The sequence below is a fragment of the Ostrea edulis genome, chromosome 6 (genome assembly GCF_947568905.1).
Source record: "Ostrea edulis chromosome 6, xbOstEdul1.1, whole genome shotgun sequence".
Taxonomy (NCBI): domain Eukaryota; kingdom Metazoa; phylum Mollusca; class Bivalvia; order Ostreida; family Ostreidae; genus Ostrea; species Ostrea edulis.
Window position 1 is genome coordinate 21,697,217 of NC_079169.1, and position 20,160 is coordinate 21,717,376.

General features: G+C 36.5%; 2 protein-coding genes across 6 annotated transcripts in view; one reads left to right on the forward strand and one right to left on the reverse strand.

Moving 5' to 3' along the window:
* Positions 1-11,591: 11,591 nt before the first annotated feature.
* On the forward strand, positions 11,592-16,608 carry LOC125683056 (uncharacterized). 2 transcript variants are annotated; one of them, XM_048923770.2, is made up of 7 exons: positions 11,592-11,817; positions 12,095-12,263; positions 12,977-13,101; positions 14,002-14,116; positions 14,208-14,347; positions 14,634-14,672; positions 15,268-16,608. In XM_048923770.2, exons 1-7 carry the CDS (start codon positions 11,781-11,783, stop codon positions 15,315-15,317), a joined length of 675 nt encoding a protein of 224 aa, XP_048779727.2. In that variant the 5' UTR covers positions 11,592-11,780; the 3' UTR covers positions 15,318-16,608. The 2 variants fall into 2 exon arrangements, with proteins under 2 accessions (XP_048779727.2, XP_055998057.1); XM_056142082.1 differs by having other exon boundaries at positions 11,600-11,817; positions 14,634-16,608.
* The window catches only part of LOC125683054 (rho family-interacting cell polarization regulator 2-like), a 35,959-nt gene continuing 31,525 nt past the window's right edge, over positions 15,727-20,160 (reverse strand). For all 4 annotated transcript variants that reach the window (XM_056142080.1, XM_056142079.1, XM_048923767.2 and 1 more), the window contains 4 exons: positions 19,776-19,822; positions 19,539-19,622; positions 19,333-19,426; positions 15,727-16,839 (listed from right to left, as the gene is read on the reverse strand). In XM_056142080.1, coding sequence (XP_055998055.1) covers positions 16,763-16,839; positions 19,333-19,426; positions 19,539-19,622; positions 19,776-19,822 — 302 coding nt within the window. In that variant the 3' untranslated portion in view covers positions 15,727-16,762. The remainder of the gene's footprint in view (positions 16,840-19,332; positions 19,427-19,538; positions 19,623-19,775; positions 19,823-20,160) is intronic.

Here is a 20,160-nt window from a genome sequence, read left to right on the forward strand (position 1 = left end):
TTTTTGGTTCGTATGCTAATCAACGTCATCTAAAACAAACTCCTGAATGAATGAATAAAAACACCCTACACAAGCTTGTGACGGGCGTATTATGTTCCGTACTCACCCTACACAAGCTTGTGACGGACGTATTATGTACCGTACTCACCCTACACAAGCTTGTGACGGGCGTATTATGTACCGTACTCACCCTTCACAAGCTTGTAACGAGCGTATTATTTGCCGTTCTCACTCTATACAAGCTTGTAACGGGCGTATTATGTACCGTACTCACCCTACACAAGCTTGTGACGGACGTATTATGTACCGTACTCACCCTACACAAGCTTGTGACGGGCGTATTATGTACCGTACTCACCCTTCACAAGCTTGTAACGAGCGTATTATTTGCCGTTCTCACTCTATACAAGCTTGTAACGGGCGTATTATGTACCGTACTCACCCTACACAAGCTTGTGACGGGCGTATTATGTACCGTACTCACCCTACACAAGCTTGTAACGGGCGTATTATGTACCGTACTCACCCTACACAAGCTTGTAACAGGCGTATTGTTCCGTACTCACCCTACACAAACTTGTGACGGACGTATTATGTACCATTCTCACTTTATACAAGCTTGTAACGGACGTATTATGTACCGTACTCATCCTTCACAAGCTTGTGACGGGCGTATTATGTACCGTATTCACCCTACACAAGCTTGTAACGAGTGTATTATTTGCCGTTCTCACTCTATACAAGCTTGTAACGGACGTATTATGTACCGTACTCACCCTTCACAAGCTTGTGACGGGCGTATTATGTACCGTATTCACCCTACACAAGCTTGTAACGAGTGTATTATTTGCCGTTCTCACTCTATACAAGCTTGTGACGGGCGTATTATGTACCGTACTCACCCTACACAAGCTTGTAACGATCGTATTATTTGCCGTTCTCACTCTATACAAGCTTGTAACGGGCGTATTATGTACCGTACTCACCCTACACAAGCTTGTGACGGGCGTATTATGTACCGTACTCACCCTACACAAGCTTGTGACGGACGTATTATGTACTGTGAGAAGAGTTAAATGAACAAATCATGTACTCACTTAGTAATATTTCTTTAAAAACTTACTAAATTCAACGACACACGATTTTCTCCACAATTGAAGAAAATCAAAATCTTTGCCACATGCACGTCTTTGTTACCCATAAAAATAATTAATCAAATAAAAAAGGACTTGGCTTTAGAACTGAGAGGGGGGGGGGGGGGGGGGAGAGATGAACAAACAATGTGTCCTCTATGCAATATTTCCCCAAATCTGACCGAATTCAACTACCTGTAATATTCTATTTTTAAAAAAATGAAGAAAATCAAAATTCTTGCCACATGCACACAAACAATACCCATACAAACATTCTGTAAAATAAGAAGATCTTCAGTTGAAAACTGTGTAAGGATCATGTACTCTCTATTTAACATTAAATATCAAATAAAGTGACAAATCTCCAGCAAAAAGGGCTGAAATGCATAATCATTGCAACATGATCTAGAGCAACCCACAAATAAGCTTTGCAGCAAATTTCAACTTGGCGTGTGACATAGAAAAAATAGAAGCAGAGAAAATCCCGAACGGACTGACATACAGATATTGCTTACCATAATACATCTCATCTAAAGACAGGCATATAAAAAAACACTACAAATATACAGAACAAACAAGCTGAACATATGACCATTAATGAAAATGATGCATGCTATTTACAGGTCAGCTGAATCTAACACGGGAGAGACAAAGAAACCGGTTTATTCTGCGTCCATCTTCACGACCCACTCGTCCCACAGCTAGAATAGGTTCAACAATGGCAAGCCTTTTACGCCAAAGACAAAGATTAAGTTTGCAAGGAACAAACAATATGAGTGACTTGCGCCGTCAAATTCTGCAAATGATTGCAGCAAGACGATCGGGATCGACCTCCTCGGCAGCCTTGACAGGTAACAGGAACAGGAACAGGAGTCGGGTAGTCCCACAATGCCCCAGCATTAGTTGCATACCGGTTCCTGCTAATTGCCGAAGAACTACTTTCTACATGACAGAGAGGGGAAGGCGATGCAGAGGTTGCGATTTCAATCGCTGTGAAGATTTTGAATCGCGATGGGGAAAGGGGTTTTCAAGAATAGAGTGATGAAATAAACTGGTATTATAATGTTCCCAGACGAAGGCTGTGATAAATTTTGATATCATCAAACCATTATTGTCTTCAAACACATGGAGTTTATCTGAAGACGAACCCATTGTCAAAAATTTGCTTGGTTGAAAACTGTTCATTGGCATCAAATCGACGCCCAGAGGAGGAAAAAAAACCATTTAGAGACAGAACATCATAGTTAACCCAAACATGGTCTGAGCAAATCATTGTACATTTTCATCCTATATTTAATTTCATTAATTCTATAGCATCTATGGGATTATATATACATGTATGTATTTTGCGCACACAAAATGAAAATAAACATGCTCTAAAATGCAAATAGAGACCCCTTCAAAACGTGTGTTATATCAAGTTTTAGGTTACTTCTTATGAAACGGAGCTGTGGGTGTGTCTATGTATACCTGTGAATGTCGTCTCCGTGTTTTCTTCGTTAATGACATATCGCTCATATTAACGATTGTATTTACACATATTTAGACAATTGCAATAAAGTCGAAATATCTCCAGTCTTCTTGGTCATATAACGACGAAGTTAATTCCACACGTGTCTTCTCTGTGTTTGTCTTGGCGATATTGTGTGAACTATGTTACATACACTGAGAGGTTGTTAGCATGTGAGGGACATTCTGTGGTGTTAGAAGAGGTTGTTATCGCACATAAGACGCCTACACTGGGGTGCTAATGAAGATGTGGTAACATCATTAATTAGGTAGGGGGATTCCCGCCCCTCTCTCATCCTTTCCGTCCCCTCTCTATCCCCCTCGCACCTCTTCTTCTTCCCTCTCCCCCTATCCTGTTCCCCTATTTCTCCCATTTACCATGTAAACAGACCAGGAACAGGGTAATCACTAGCAGGAAGTAATGATTGTGTGTGTGATGCTGGACTAGTGGCAATTCTATCCCCTCCCAACGTGATCATCGATTCCTTTAATTCTGACTGATAGTAAGCTTACAATATTATTCATTGTATGTAACATACAATGAATGCATTTCCTAAATTTATTATTTTCCAAGACATTTCTTTAAGGATATACGCGACGTTTCTCAACAATATATAATTTTGGTGACATTTTACGTACAATTCACTTGAATTTTATATCATTTCTACAACAAAAACAAATAATAATAATAATGGGGGTACATTACCATGTCCGATTTAGAGTTAACTTTAGCATATTGTTGCAAGTAAAAATAAAGAGTCAGCTGTTATGTGTTACAGAACGTTGCATATATGTTTATTAAATTTTCAAAAGCGAAATATTGAAATTTATCCATTGAATAAAAATTGTTATCACATTGTGAAAATACAAAAGATTATTTTTGCAACTTGCCGCAATATTCATCTCCGATACATAAGATCAACTTCATTTTACGTTATCTATAATTAATATTTCATGGTTTTTTTTCTTATTTAAACTCCCAAAATAAATTAAAATTAAAGTTGTTTTATTGTTCAAATGTGTGTATATGTAGATATATATATATATAGTGGGGGGATGAGCGTGTGTGAAATTAATAATTTTAGAGAAACTGTCAGAAATGCCACGTATGACCTTGTATGAAAAATACTGTATCCTACGAAATGTTGCTAGTACGAAGGCCTATTAGGATAAATCAATAAACAACACATATTTCTAAAGGCGAAATAATGCGAATCAAAGGCGTTATAGCGCAAAATAAAAGGCATGATAACGCAAAAGTAAGGCATGATCACGAAAGGAAAGGCGAAATAAAGCGAAAATTATCAATCAATTAAAATAAGGTAACATCAAAGAAAGCTACAATGTACTAAAGCATTATATTCTACATACCTTGTTTTCGCATTATTACGACCTTCGTTTGCGTTATCATGGCTTTGTTTCGCGTTATAACTCCTTTCATTCGCGTTAAATTACGCTTTTATTGGCGTTATGATACCTTTGTTTCGCGTTATCAATGTACGCCTTTCAAATGCGTTATTACACCTTTCATTCCCGGTATTAAGCCTTTTATTCGCTTTATAACGCCTTTGACTTACATTTATACGCCTTTAGAAATATGGTTTTTGTCTATCGAGTGATCCAAAAAAGCTTTCGTAGTACTAGTATCCAAAACGCAGGCTGAATATTTAACCACTGATCAACAGAAAGCGTGTTTTGTGCCAGTGTGGATTCGAACAGGCCTTTTTAAAAAACAGAGTGATTAGTGGAATATCTTGATCCTAGACCCGCGGCGGGTCAGTTTTGACAATGATGAATATTGGTACCTGACATAACAGTTGTAGATCAAACATTTCGTGAGTTTCACAGTTTGAAATGGATTTTGCAGACCCATCGCAAAGGCTACAGAAAGTTCCATGTTTGAAATGAAATACGTAATCACCGATAGTCTACACACCATGGAGCATGGGCTATTGATGAAAACACAAATAAATATATGTATATGAAGACGAGAAATTCCGATAAAAATATTGCATTGATATTGGAAACCTCCCATCTCAGTGTTCTGATTTATGAGAATAATTTCTAAATCAAATAAAAACTCGAATATCGTTTTACATTGTGGCATAAATATTCAATAATTCAATGTAATCATTCTGATGTGAATCAAGTTTCCATGCTGCTCGCGAAGAGCCGTCTCTCTCTCTCTTTTTTTTCTTGGAGAACGGCGCGCGCAGTCTCTTCATTTTGTCGCAAAGTTTCACCAGGGAGATATACTTTCATGCGTGGCTGAGTTCATAATTTCATGATGTTGTTTTGTTGAGGAATATATTGCATTTGTCACACAGAAGGTAATTATAAGCTTTATAGAACAATCTATGCGCGTGCTCTGGGTCTATCTATTTTTTTCAAAACGATATATGAGTTTTAACGGAAAATCTTTTATTATCATCATTATTTTTTGTGGTGCAGATGTGTCGTATTGTGTTTTGCAAAAGAATAAATGCGTAAAAATCAGAATGTATAATCTTAAATCAGGGCGATGTTCTTTCGACACTTTTGAGTAATGGTTTTTGCTTCACCATCGCTGTTCAGCAGATGCCTCAAGAATTCACGAGGCGTTGTTGTTTATGATCGTGAGCAGTGTGCACTGGGAATGTGTTTTACCAGTCTTTGACAATAATCAATAATAATATTCTCCCTCACAATGCTCCTAACAGCAAATTTGATCAACCTAATCACATTTGATACAAGAGCAGCGCGATAGCCAAGCGGACATGTGATCGCGCGGGTATCGATGCTCTCTGTTCAAAGTTTGAATGCTGATTAAATCCCAAGATGTTATATAACTTTTTTGGACGAAGATTTGATGAGGTTCAGAGGTTTTTGCATTACATCGTGTAGTTCAAAAGAAAACTGGTAAGTATCAGGCAGGAGATGCCAATTATACGTCTCTCACCGCTAACTCCTCCTGGAGTTCTATTAACAGGTCCGAACAATTGCATGTTAAACACTGACAGCTGTTAAAGCAAATTGTGCTTTTCTGCCACAGAAATATATGTATGATTCTTGAAAAAACCATATGACCGGATATTTCACCTACTTCCGGTCACAACACCTTGGTTTTCTTCATCTTTCATGAAAACCATGTTTTCTACTCAGTCGTAGAATAGAACTCTAATAAAATGTAAGAATATTAACTTCTCAATGGTACTAGTAAAACTATCTATATACTAGTTCATCTAGTGTTGGGGCTGTTTGACAACTAAACGCAAGTTCTCAACCAAAACTTGTCTTACATTATGATAATTGTAAAATTGTTGTAACTATAAGATGCCCATAAGCACATGTTTTCAGTCCCAGCTGAACATGGCGATGGTATAACCAGGCATTATGATTAGAAATGGACAGTTGTATCATTGTAGTAAATAACCCTCCTCATGCACCTGTGTTTCTTCCCCTTCATTGTTGAAATTCTAGCTTTCCCTCGAGAGACATGGCTAATCATTCTTCAACATCACTCCTTCCACGTCTCTGATGATATAATTTGCAGCTTTCGTCGTCAATTTAAAAAAATAAATTAATTTGTGGTGAATACAGAAGAGTCCTCTCTCGACCTTGATCCTCAAACCCTGCATTAAATGACGAGATCGACATTTCTAATACTCGTAAAACGCATTCATGGTGATTTGCTGCCGCTGCTTTTCAAATACGTGTTAAAGATTTTGTGGTAGAAGACGAAATGGACCTAATTAGTTACATTTCAAATCGATTGTGGGATTGTTTATTTCATCTTTATTCATAACTAAAGATATCAATATATTTCCATGCCTTGAATAGTTTTAGTCAGAAAATCAATGCGATCATTATTCTAAATGTACAACTTACAACAGAATCTTATAAATGTATTATTTTTCTCATTTTCTGAAATATTGAAGTGAATCTGAATTAATTCATCAATTTGTAAACAAGAGGCATATATATGGGTCACACTCCTTACCTCAGAAATTCCATTTTCCATGTGTGAACCGTTAAATCACAATCATGTCTCCTCGACACGCAGGGGATGGCGGGAACAAACTTGCATCTATACTATAAACACTCTAGCATATCAGTTTGACAGTCTGTAACCTAGTGGTTCTGGAGAGGAAGATAACCTTCATGTTATGTTGAACATTGAATCCCTACTGTGAGCCCAGTCTGATCCCGGAGGTTATGATGTGAACATTGAATCCCTACTGTGAACCCAGTCTGATCCCGGAGGTTATGATGTGAACATTGAATCCCTACTGTGAGCCCAGTCTGATCCCGGAGGTTATGTTGAACATTGAATCCCTACTGTGAGCCCAGTCTGATTCCGGAGGTTATGTTGAACATTGAATCCCTACTGTGAGCCCAGTCTGATCCCGGAGGTTATGTTGAACATTGAATCCCTACTGTGAGCCCAGTCTGATCCCGGAGGTTATGTTGAACATTGAATCCCTACTGTGAGCCCAGTCTGATCCCGGAGGTTATGTTGAACATTGAATCCCTACTGTGAGCCCAGTCTGATCCCTGAGATTATGATGTGAACATTGAATCTCTACTGTGAGCCCAGTCTGATCCCGGAGGTTATGTTGAACATTGAATCCCTACTGTGAGCCCAGTCTGATCCCGGAGGTTATGATGTGAACACAGAGGAATCTACACTATAAGAGGATGCTTGCGTATTTTGATTCTTATGTAAAATTTCAAACCTCATTCGTGGTCCTGTCAAGAACACAGAGGATATGATGTGAAAAAAAACCCAACAACTTCTATCTTCACTATTTGAGGATCCTTGCATATTAAAAGTGACATAGTGTGTCTGTGGTTATTGAGATGATGGTTATGAGAGGGTTTTGTGGTAATTGAGATGATGGTTTTGAGAGAGTTTTTTTTTAGTTATTGAGATGATGGCTTTGAGAGGTTTTTTTTTAGTTATTGAGATGATGGCTTTGAGAGGGTTTTGTGGTGATTGAGATGATGGTTTTGAGAGGTTTTTGTGGTTATTGAGATGATGGTTTTGAGAGGGTTTTTTTCTTTTAGTTATTGAGATGATGGTTTTGAGAGGGTTTTGTAGTTATTAAGAGATTTACTAAACATTTCTATGTAGGATTTAGATAGACTCCATTAGATATTTCAACAAAACCTCGGAGGCCATCGTGTGAACAAAATTGAATCTAAACTTCACGAGGATGTTTACATATCAATAATACATAGTGTACTATTGTGGTTCTTTAAGAAAAAGATTTTTAAAGAATTTATGACAAACAGGATGACTTCAGTTTCTCCCATCTTCAATTTCCCATATTTTGATATTTAACAGTATTCCATTATCACTTGCATACGATGCTCATGTACCCTGATTCGATACGCGAGAGCATGCTGTGCATATGATCAATTTTTAAACCAGGATGAGCTACTGACACATAAATTGATGTATTATGGTTTTAAAAAGATCAGTTCAAAATCAGCATTTTGCAATTTGTATGGTCGTCATTGTGATTGTATTTGTAAATACCCGTCTGACGTGTTTCGTACCAATTTTTATAATAGATCTTACTTAAGTTTTGTGAAACATGCCCCATGGTTATGAGAGTTCACTGGTAAAAAGTCGTTGATTATGATCGTATAATGATGTGTTTTAAACAATAATGAAGTAAGTCATTCCATGAAGTGTAATTTGCAATGACCTCATTTTGCTGTTGGTAGAATGGAAGCTTTCGACCAGGAAGAGGTTGACGCGCTTAACCACGCTGCACAGAGTGCGAGGCAGAGAAGGGCCGAGAACTTCCGAAGAAGAAAAGTGGTTTCCGAAGTTTATGATACAGTCTTCAAAAGTGAAGCTTGTACACAAACGGTACTAACTCCTTCATTTTACCTGATTTATGTGTCGAGTTTGTAATACAATATGAAGCACCTGTGAGATATATCAGGGTTCTTTAAAAAAAAAAAAACACCATGAAATGAGAATAGTGTTGGTTAGTTAAGGTAAAAAAAAAAAATAGCCAGTTACATTTTAATTCTAGTGTGTGATTTCAGCAGAGCGTGGTTTTATTGTTTACAAATTATTACTCGAAAATAAATAAGGTATTCATACACACTCTTATTGAGAAAACTACCAACCGAGCTCGTGACATTTTTCTAATTAGTTTTCTAATTTAAACTCTTCTTTTGGAAACATTTTGTATTGCTATAAACATATATCTAACATATATAACCAGCCTCATTCTGAAAATGGCAGAAATTCTAACTTTGGTTTAGATTTTTGTTTTACCATTCCACACCTCATGGGTGCGATACCAGATATTTCTGTTAATTGTCAACATTTATAAAAGAGTAATCCATAAAGGGTTTATGCTCTCGTTTATTATATTGGCAGACGGAGGAGAAAGACGATCGAAATCAATGTCGGCTGCTAGGAACTTCCCAAGGACTGCTGTGTTTGACATTATTCGTTTCCTTGGTGACAAACGTTCAGAACATTCGAAAATATGGTCACCAGGACGACTCCTACTACACAGTACTAATGCTGAACTGTTTGTGTGTGTGTTTGCAAGTGATATCATTATTTGCAGTCCTGTGTCAGTGTCTTAAGGAATACAAGCTGTACGAAGTGCCTATTTTAATGACAACATTAAACAAAGCAGTAGTGAAACTATCGGCAATGATTGTCCTAATACAGATTTTCTTGTGGATTTGAAAGTACTGTAGATGCTAAAATGACATTGTTTCAGCCAATGATTTTAGTTAATCTTTACAATATATGATGTGCGGTGTTTACGAAAACAAAATGTAATTTTCACATCGCATGAAAGACGCGCATCTGTATGCCTCACAGACACTAGACGTTTTATATATCTTTAATTTAAAAAAATGTCCTTCAATAGACAAAATATTCACAGTTTTTCTATTATAGATATTTAAAATATCGAGTGCCTGTGGAGGGGAAGTAACAGGTATATAGCAAACTCGATGCGAATGCTGAAATATTTAATCAGTGGGTTGGAGATTGTGATTCTGTACAATGTGATATTGCTCCAATTTGTTCGCTGAAGAATACGCCATTGCTACATGGTTGATTACATTACATAAAACTTAAGGACATCACCACCTTGGCATTGAATAGAGATTTATGAAGATTTTAATATTCTATATACTGTGCGATCTTCATTACACTACAAAGATTTTTTCGTTGTTTTTTTTTTTTATTATTATTGGTAGAGGTCATGTTATGACCCTACCCACCCCTGACTTTGACAGAAAATTAATATATTTGCCTATTTTTATACACCTTCAATTGTAAATACTAAGTATTATTTCCGGGGATAGATTCCATGTTGAAAAACTGCATGTGGTGACCCTAATAGATTCTTCGCCCCCCCCCCCCCCATGTGTATACATACCTGCATTCGCCCTAGCGGCCGCACTGTCTACATCTTACAATAAGTTTTGTTATGATGTATGTATTGCCATGTTTATGTATGATAAAACAAGATTTTCCTAATGTCTTCAAATCAAACATCTCCCTGTTTATGTGACGTGTCTGCTCTTCGTTAATCTGTCAAACAAAGCTATATTTATACTCCACAATAAATGAAACTCGTTCATTCATGGTACACACGCCCTGTGTGTTAGACAGGAGATTCAATATACATTTATACGTGAAAAAGAGATGAGGGGTCCTGCAACCTCGATAAAAAAGCAGTAATGTTAGCAGCACGTCCAAGCGTTAAAATAGGGATATTTTTTCTGCACGACATATTCCTAGAAATAATAATTTAAGACAGATGTCTAAAATGTTTCGAAAGTGTGCTCTACTAATAGATAATACATATCTTTTATCATTATGTTTCTTCTTCATTTGATGTCTGAGTATTAAGGAGGCTACAACCATACAGTGCTCCATATATCATTCGGTTTTAAAACGTATTGTAATTTTTTGCATACCTACATCTGGTGAATTTAAAAATTGACAGACACTATTGATGTTAAAGGAATAGTGCTTTAATTCCGATATATTTTATATTACCGATCAAAGGCACCTGGAGTATGGACACTACTACCCCCCCCCCCCCAACCTTTCAATTTTGTTTGCGGCGATAATTTCTCCGAAATGTGTGGATTCCCTGTCTATATCACCCCAATTTTGATATATGTAATCGTTTCACGCTTTTTGTACGCTTTAGAGATTGGCCTTCTACCAGTATAATGAAATACACTAACAGCAGAACGCCATTCTCTAAAGCTTACAAAAAGCGCAAAACATTCACATAAATCAAAATTGGGATGCGACAGACAGGGAATACACACGTGTCGGAAAAATTGTCGTCGCAAAAAAAAAAAAAAAAAAAAAAAAAAAAACCACCAAAAGGGGGGTAGTACTTAGTATCCATACTTCAGGTGCCCGTGTTACTGACATATGATGACAAATATCAGAAAGAAAGGAATCACCTGGGGCCTTATAACCCGTGTCCTCGATCTCGTCTTTCTTAAAGGATCTGCGAAAACATTGAAATGATATCAAAGACTGTCAACAATGGATTCACATGTTACCCTACAAAACATTTAATATTTTTATACATTTACCAATCTTTTTTCATTGATAAATCTATGCTGTTTCGCTTTAATCACTGTTTCACTTTAATCACTGTTTTATTTAAATCTATTTCTTGATTAACATAACACTCTGGATATATGTTTGTATTATAGAAGATATCTCAGCAATGGAATATTGTGGTAATTTCAGAATTATACAAATTACAGCACGCTTCCATGATTTTTATACATGTGACCCTCCTCTATAATACAAACAAAATTGACATTTGATAATCTTTAAATGAAAACAACACTTTTAGTTTTACACGTAGATAACAAAATCTTTAAAAAAAAATGAATGGTACATGTATAGTATAAATGAAACTCATATTGACAACATAGTATCCAATTGTGGGGTTGAAGTGGTTGTTCAGATTCCGGATATCTTCCGTATGACCAAAGAGGGTCGCCATTGTAGTATTACATCCGTTACGGACGCCTAAACGACAATAACCGTTTGTTTACGTCAACAGCTGAGACAGGCCCATATCTGGCTATCTTGTCATTCAGCCACAGTACAGGGACAGCGAAGCAGCCAAAATGATTCTCTCTCGAGCTGAATTGATTTTGTTTTGGGGTAAGTCTATTAATTTTATTGTTTGGGAGGATACAATGAAAAGGGACACTTTACTTGCCTAGTACTGAGTACCCAGTATATTCAATGTGAACATTGTTTTGCTTGTATTTTGTTTGTTTGTTTGTTTTTTGGTGGGGTTTTTTGTGTTTGTTTGTTTGGTTGTTTTTGTTTTTGTTTTTTGTTTTTTTTAAATTTTATTATTATTATTTTTTATTTTTATGTTATTATTAACCGAATTAATCGAAATGACGTTAAGTAAATTAATTTTTGTATCCAGGGGTGACAGACATGTTAATATCGTCAGTGACTACATGTAGTTGGACGGACCGCAATCGTGAGGACCGAGCGTTGAAGAAATGTCTGGGTCACTGGAACGTTTACACCGACACCAACGTCATCGACCTGCAGAAGACTTTGTTTGGCGCTAACTTAACACACGTCTGTCAGTAAGTATAGATGTTTGATCTGGCTGCTCACTGTAGATAATAGTTTTATGAAATTGTGATACTTTTAATATACAGGTGGTTGGTTTCTGACATGAAGGTTGAGTACGGTACATGCACAGCACATTGATGCCAATCCTATTCTTTTTAGACTGTAATGTTCTTACTAATTGCGAGATTTATTAATAAAATCTATCGCGAATTTACAAGTTAAGATGATTAGTTAGAAAGTTTATGGTTTTTTGTGATGCTACGCGGACGAAGTTTATCGACTTCGGGGTGTGGCACTTGTCAGACCATCGTTGGTTACAGATCACACTTCCAGCCGAAGCTAAAACCGACCGAGGCACTGTAGATAAAGCGCCTTGTCCAAAGGCACATGCAGCAAAAAATGACCATCTTAAGATTTGATCCAGAGACCTTTTCATCATCAACCTATGCCACTTGACCAAAGAAATACTCTCTAATTTTTTATCAGTACCATATCATAGAGTCTATTTACTGTATATACCAATTTGCTGAGATTGTGTCCCAACCCTGTGTACCATATTGCTATTGATAAAATTTCCCAATATGTCGCTATCTAATAAAACTCTGTGATTTGACACTCGGAGAAATTAATAAGAATTAATACGCAACAGAATCATGGCTTACATTTACTGGTAATTAATACTGTAATCCCTACTAGTTTATAATTTTGCATTTCATCTTTAAAGAAATGACGCAATAGAGGCAGCTGACCACTGCGTGACCACTGTTCCCGTCCACAGGTGCCCCATGGTGCTGTTGTTCTGGCGCCACTTTATCGACCCTATTTCTCAGGCGTGTAATAACATCAATGGTAAGCTGAAGTCCAGTACAACTGTATTCTAATATAACGATTAATATGCAATTGTTTAGTTAGAATAATCTAACTGTGTCTCAGGACAGGTCCTTTCAAATAAACCGGGTCCGTAAGACATTTCTATCTAGTAATGTTTCAGTACGTACATCTATCCAAGTGTTATTAACCATGTCCATTACTTTTTAGCAAGATTAGATATCTTGTATTCTGTATATTTAATGGTAAATTCCATTACTTCTGAATTATGTATTCTTAACTGCATTATAATAACGTAATAATGATCTCTCGTTCTGCGTATGGTCAGGGTTTTTTTTTTAAATTGAGGCAGGCTACTGACTGTTACAGGGGTTTCAACTCAGCATTTCTATTTCACTCTGAATTCCCAGTCCTTAACATTTAGCAACATCCATACACGCATTCTATTTCACTCGGAATTCCCAGTCCTTAACATTTAGCAACATCTATACGCGCATTCTATTTCACTCGGAATTCCCAGGCGTTAACATTTAGCAACATCCATACGCGCATTCTATTTCACTCGGAATTCCCAGGCGTTAACATTTAGCAACATCCATACGCGCATTTTTCACAACTGCAGAACATTCATGAGGATATGGTTATTATTACATGTTGCAAAGATATCAAAAGCAAAAACATTGGAAATGTAAATATTTTTAATATATGACGTCGCGAATCAATCTTTTTTGTTTACGCACAGGTGTATAACAAATAGTGTCCATTGTAAATGTGTTTTCTATCGGTGAAACACAATTAACGCAGCTTTCTCGTATTTCATGTACGTGTATCTAACGTGCTAATGATAAACATATGTACATCTAGATGGGATATCACACCAGACACTACCCTGTTATCTTGTGTGTGATTTTTTTTCTTCAGATTTCACTCACTCTTTAGTATGCATTGACAAGAAACAATTGAAAATGTGTCAAGGTATCGCCAATAATCTCGGCCCCTACAGTCGAAGGAGAAGTGTCAGAAAGAAGGAATGCGGGTATGGATACTTATTGACCAACATATTCTGTCTTCTTATTTGTGGGTTTTAATCGGGATACTGTTTTCTAATCGTATATCTTTGTTTTCAGAACAATTTCAAATTATAAAACCTGTATGAATCAGATAATCAAAAAAGACCCGGATTGTAAGAGCAATGCTATTGGGCCGCTAGAAAACACCATTGGTCTTCATCTTCTGCACCTAGGGGTGTATTACAAGTGTTCTCAAGGTTAGTTGGTTTGGGTGTTTTTTTTAAATTCTACACGACAGATTTCATAATGTCAAATGAAATTCTGAAATCTGTTTACTAAGCAGAATCTGTCAGAAAAGACTGCACGATATCACAATTATAGAATACTTTTTTAATATGAAATAAATCATACTTCCGCGATCCAATCGTGTCAAAGTGTACATAGAACACTGCGTGACCAGAGCTAATGCAGACAGATCTTGTCAAATATGCAGAGTTAATGCTAATTTTTTAATCTTAGTAATGAAGGATTTTTCTCTCGTAGATTTCCCTCTCGTTCTGCAGCCCGTGGACACTTTACAGGGTAGGTATATAACACACACCACCCGTGAGAAACTCCTAGTTTTCTATGTTCGTCTTTGCAACAGGCCGAAAACCAGTCGGCCGTTCTGCTCATCTGTCTATAATAGCAATTTGTAAACGGCCTTGGCGTCAACGCATTGAAAAATGTCCTTTTTCAAATCTTTTACAAATATATTTTAATGAAGATGGTTAACATTGATGTTCGATAGTTTTTCGTAGATAATTACCAATTTTATATTTCAAGCCTAATATTGTTAGGGGTTTTTCGTCGCCAACAAAGTTTGCCTTGTAAGGGAAATGTCCTGGTGCGAAACGCTATTTTGGTGTTTGAGATAGGAGACACAGTGTTCTCGTGCACGACCCTTTAAATGTACAAGATATTGCATTCCTTGCCAATCATTTGCATAACGTATTTGCACATGCTCATAACATTTAATCATATGAATTGGATATAATGTGGTATCCTATAAGGCTGCGTGATCAGTGCATCGATTTAATATTGAAGCAGTGATGCCGAGATTGGGTTAATCCTAAACTCAACGTACAATGTATAGTTGGTAAAATATTTCACAAACTGATTTTTCTCATTTGTATAGGTCTTCCTTATAACACACCATTGGGATACGAATCTGACTTCTTCGACTGAAGTACACCAACCAAACTATCATCAGATCTCTTCGATTTATGTCCCGAAACAGAATGGTTTCCTGCAGATACAATTAATCCGCCTCCACGTCTAACTGAAAATCCCCATGCAATTCGTCATTCCGCATATAGCGATACTGCAGCTGGAACAAGGCATTCAATTTCTCTGTATTGTCGAACGCGGCATGGCTTTAATTCACACGTGCACCCTGAATCAACGCTCGCTGACAGCCGCTTTATGCTGCAAGCGATTCAAAAGAAAATAGGGGTGATTATGAGCAACAGTGACACTGATTCCGGACAGACAGTAGCTCTGGAAGAACTGTCAACCGCTGGAAAAGTGATGAAAGACGACGAATTCAGCACTGTAATGGATGCTCACCTCCCTAAGTCTAAGCATGACAACAACCTTTTATACAGTATAACCATTTTTAATGTCGTACACAATGTATAATTTGACTAGGTTAACATGATAAACAAACAATTTGTATAACGCATATATAGATATGAAATCTAGCAGATAATGACCATTTAAAACACAGGTTGCACTGTATGACAAATGAAGAAGATTGTGCATTAGAATAATGGACTGAGTTTATCAGCGCAAACCTTAGAACTTTCTTGGTAATCAAAAACGACTTGGGAGGCAGTTAATATGTACACAACTTGCAATGAAGTATTGCACTTAATCAATAATAATATCATTTGACAGCAATTTATCTTTGGTAAGAAGGAACATAGGTACAATATACATTATCATAGTGAAAGTTAACGATACAAATAATCTCCAATATCAAAGTCTGCTGTATAAAGTACAAAACCTACACTGTAACACGGAACTGTCTACACTGAATGACCATTACAAGCGGTGCAGGTACATAACATGTATGTGACAATTTTGGCACAAAATATAATCACTTTACATCAGTCTACAGTGATAAATAATGCTGGATTTGAAGAAGCGCTGAATTAGAAATGTTAAGGTATACTCTCAGTACATTTACATGTAACCATACAATTCCAGTTGTAGAAACGGTCAAACTGCAAGCACCTTAATTATGCTTCAAGTTTTGTCAGACTGTATGTCAACAAAAAAACAAACCAAGGCACAAACTTTTACAAAATACTGTAACATATCCCATTGCAATATCAAGCATTTGTCATATTTATACGTATATACATATGTATATCATTTCATATCTATTTGGAATGGTTGGCAAGTTCACGAGTTTCTGCAGAGTGCTAACTAATAAGTTATCTGTATGTTGGCTGAATAAATGAATCTTTGTGACCATGGAATTATATCTTTGATGACAGTAGTATAAACACACACTCTCTTTCCAAATGAACTGATTTTTCATTACCGCTGTTTAAAGATCACACAGTTGGTGGTGGTGGTGGTGGTGGGGGGGTAATGTTCTTTGTGTCTTCAGTTTACAAACTGTCCTACTTTCTGACCTGCAGTCCTTGAAAACCGTGAGTGGACAGTTGAATCTCCTCAAAAGCTTGTCTTCCCACATTACCTATCAACAGAAGTATAAGGTAATGATACGCGTTATTCTGCTATGATCATGCGCTAGTCAGTGTGTTAGTCATGATTATGTGCAAGACAAAAGTTTCTAGTCTGCGTTAAACTGTAAGTAATAATTGTGTTAAAAAATAAAGATCGAGTTTTCACAGATGTTGCAGGATAACCTCAAAGGTTGAGAAATATTTTGAATTCTACCTCGGTTATTGCAAAGTTCATTGGAAAACCGCGGTCATTATTCTGCGATATACCTTCATACATAATAACTTTGATACACATCTTGCAGTTCGTGTTTTGTTGATAAAACGATAAAGTCGATAATGAGAATTCAATTTCAAAATAAAAATAACCAATGTATATTGCCGAACAAATTTATAATTGACTGAAGAACATTTGTCATTAATATAAATCTGAGATCGATACACTTATAAACATGTCACTGCAAAGACAAATTATCCCTCTTCCATGTATGTGTAGTTATCCTGGACTGTATATTCAAAGCAGTTGATAGAATCCGTCAACATCAAACTAAATACTTAACGTTTTCAAAACAGATCTAGTATACCCTACCATCTCAACTTTTTCGTCAGCAAACACATGTAGGTCTAGTCCGTTTCGGAAACAGTCATGACGTCACGGTGACCCAATTCGTAGGATCAGTTGGCCAGAGTAGAATAGATATAAAGTCTTTTGTTTTCGTGGATGATGCAGAAAAGCCTCCTCGGCCTCAAAATGTTGTTTGAAATATAAAAGCCTTGGTTAACGCCTCGGCCTTTATATATCACGTCTACATTTGTCGACCTCGGAAGTTATCCCTGCAACATACACGAAAACGCGATCTTTATTTCTTAAGTATAAATGCCGAGGCTTTTATATTTCGAACATTATTTTGAGCCCGAGAAGTTTATCCTGCATATTCCACAAAAACAAGAACTTTATTTCTATTTTACTACGTCTCGGAAATATACAGTCGATCAAATATAAGATTGATTGAATATTGTTGAACGTCCCTCTCGAGAATCTTTCACTCATATGAAGACGTCACCATTGCCGGTGAAGGGCTGCAAAATTTAGGCCTATGTTCGGCGCTTATGGCCTTCGAGCAGGGGGTGATCTTTATCATGCCACACCTACTTTGACACGGGACCTCGTTTTTTGCGGTCTCATCCGAAGAACCGCCCCATTTAATCGCCTCTTACGACAAGCAAGGGGTACTGATCCTAAACCGGATCCACGCGGGATAGAAAGAAAAGATACAGTGAGTGTAAATACACTGTATCAATCTCGATATGCAAACGATTATTCTATATTGAAAGACAAATATTCTTCGGCCACTCATGCATTTGTTTTGCAATTTTTATAATTGATAAAATTTTATGATTATACCCACTGAATTATCAGTTATCAACTTTATTGTTTTATTAAAAAAAACCACGAATTGCAAGTCAGACGTGTATCAATTTCCTCATAATCAGTTATTATGTATGAAGGTATATCGCAGAATAATGACCTCTGAATTCCTATGATCTTACGACTTGGCAATAACGGTGGCCCCGGTCTCGAAATGTTTTTTTTTTTTTAATTAAAAGCGGAGGCTTTTATATTTCCAACAACATTTAGAGAACGAGGTTATTCTGCATCAGTCACAAAAACAAGAACTTTATTCCTATTCTACTATGGCCCAGAAATATACAGCCGATCGTTTAACTGCTGTATATAGCTACGAATTAGGTCATTGTGACGTCATGACATTTTCCAAAACGGACTGGGCCTACATGCTGACCAAAAAAAGGTGAGATGGTAGTGCATACGAGATCTATTGAAAAAATAGGCTATTTCCAGTATTTAGTTGGATGTTAACAGATTATATCAAATGCTTTGAATACACAGTCCAAGAAAAATGTGTGAGCATCTACAGGTTTGTTTACATGTGTATCGATCTCGGAATGTAGACGATTGATTTGTACCGAATAGCAAATGTTCTTCAGTAATTTATGAATTTGTTTTGCGACATAAATTGATTAATTTTTATGATTATGAAATTGAATTATCAATTATTGACTTTATTGTTGTATTAGCAAAACACGAAGTGCAAGCGAGATGGGTACCAAATTTCTTATAATCAGTCATTACGTATGACGGTATATCGCAGAATAATGGCTGCGGTATTCCTTTGATCTTAGTAATAACCGTGGTAGAATTGTCAATAATCACATGTTCATTAAGTGTAGATCCACAATTCTGTAAGTATAAGTAGAGCTCAGAAATAGTCATTGTTTCATATCTGATGATTTCTTTTTCTCAAAGATCTACACGTGAATTTGAATCTCAGTAATCCACTAATCAATTTACAATGAGTAGTTTTAGTACTTACAAAACAATGCTTGTTTGGACCTATCTATAGTTTACAATGAGTAGTTTTAATACTTACAGAACAGTGCCTGTTTGGACCTGTCTATAGTTTACAATGAGTAGTTTTAATACTTACCAAAACAGAACAGTGCCTGTTTGGACCTGACCCTGACTACAGTGGAGCTGTCAGTCTGACATAGGTAGGACAATCGGTCAATGCTTTCTGATGCCTGCAATGTGAACACAAATAATACCAAATGAAAAACCAAAAAAGCATTCTCAAGGCATGCAAAACATTTACAGGATTTTTATCACTGTACATTGATAGTGCATGCTACTCACCTCGAGTTTTCCCAGAGCTTCACAAGCCCCTGCTCTGATCTCGGGGGTTTTGTCTTCTAAACCCTCAATAAACACCAGCAACGCCTACAAACATCACATTGGAAACAATCTCTTGTTTTTTTTGTTTTTTTGTATTTGCATACAGTAAGTCGAAAATCATAAACAAAGTTCCAAACATTCTCATCTATAAAGATAGAGAAAAATAAATAATATGGGTCTTGATGACCAAGAACTTACCTTGTCCCTTGGTTCTTGTGTTTTTGCAATGGCCTCTAAGAAGGACTCTGTAAAACAAGAAAAACAGGATATTGTTTATATCCAAATGACATGGCACATTAATTATACACACCCACATAAAGTCTGGACACATCAATGACCACAAACAAATAATTAATGAATGATTCAGTCATTAATGGTCAGGTGACACAGACTATAAACATACCTGTCATTACTTCATCAATAGAAATATCATTCATATTTATTCCATAAGCATATATAAAAATCACATTATTAGCATTTACATTAATAGTACATATGACAATTGACTTCTTAAGTTTAATAAGAGAGTCTCCATGTACTATCAAATTAAACAACGCTTGCATAATTTGCATCCCACAACATA

Excerpts from the sequence above, each read along its gene's own strand:
- LOC125683056 (XM_056142082.1), top strand. The coding sequence starts at position 11,781 with ATGATTCTCTCTCGAGCTGAATTGATTTTGTTTTGGG. Across the intron at positions 11,818-12,094 it reads TGAATTGATTTTGTTTTGGG|GGGTGACAGACATGTTAATA; the intron begins GTAAGTCTATTA and ends TTTTGTATCCAG. Across the intron at positions 14,348-14,633 it reads GTATTACAAGTGTTCTCAAG|ATTTCCCTCTCGTTCTGCAG; the intron begins GTTAGTTGGTTT and ends TTTCTCTCGTAG.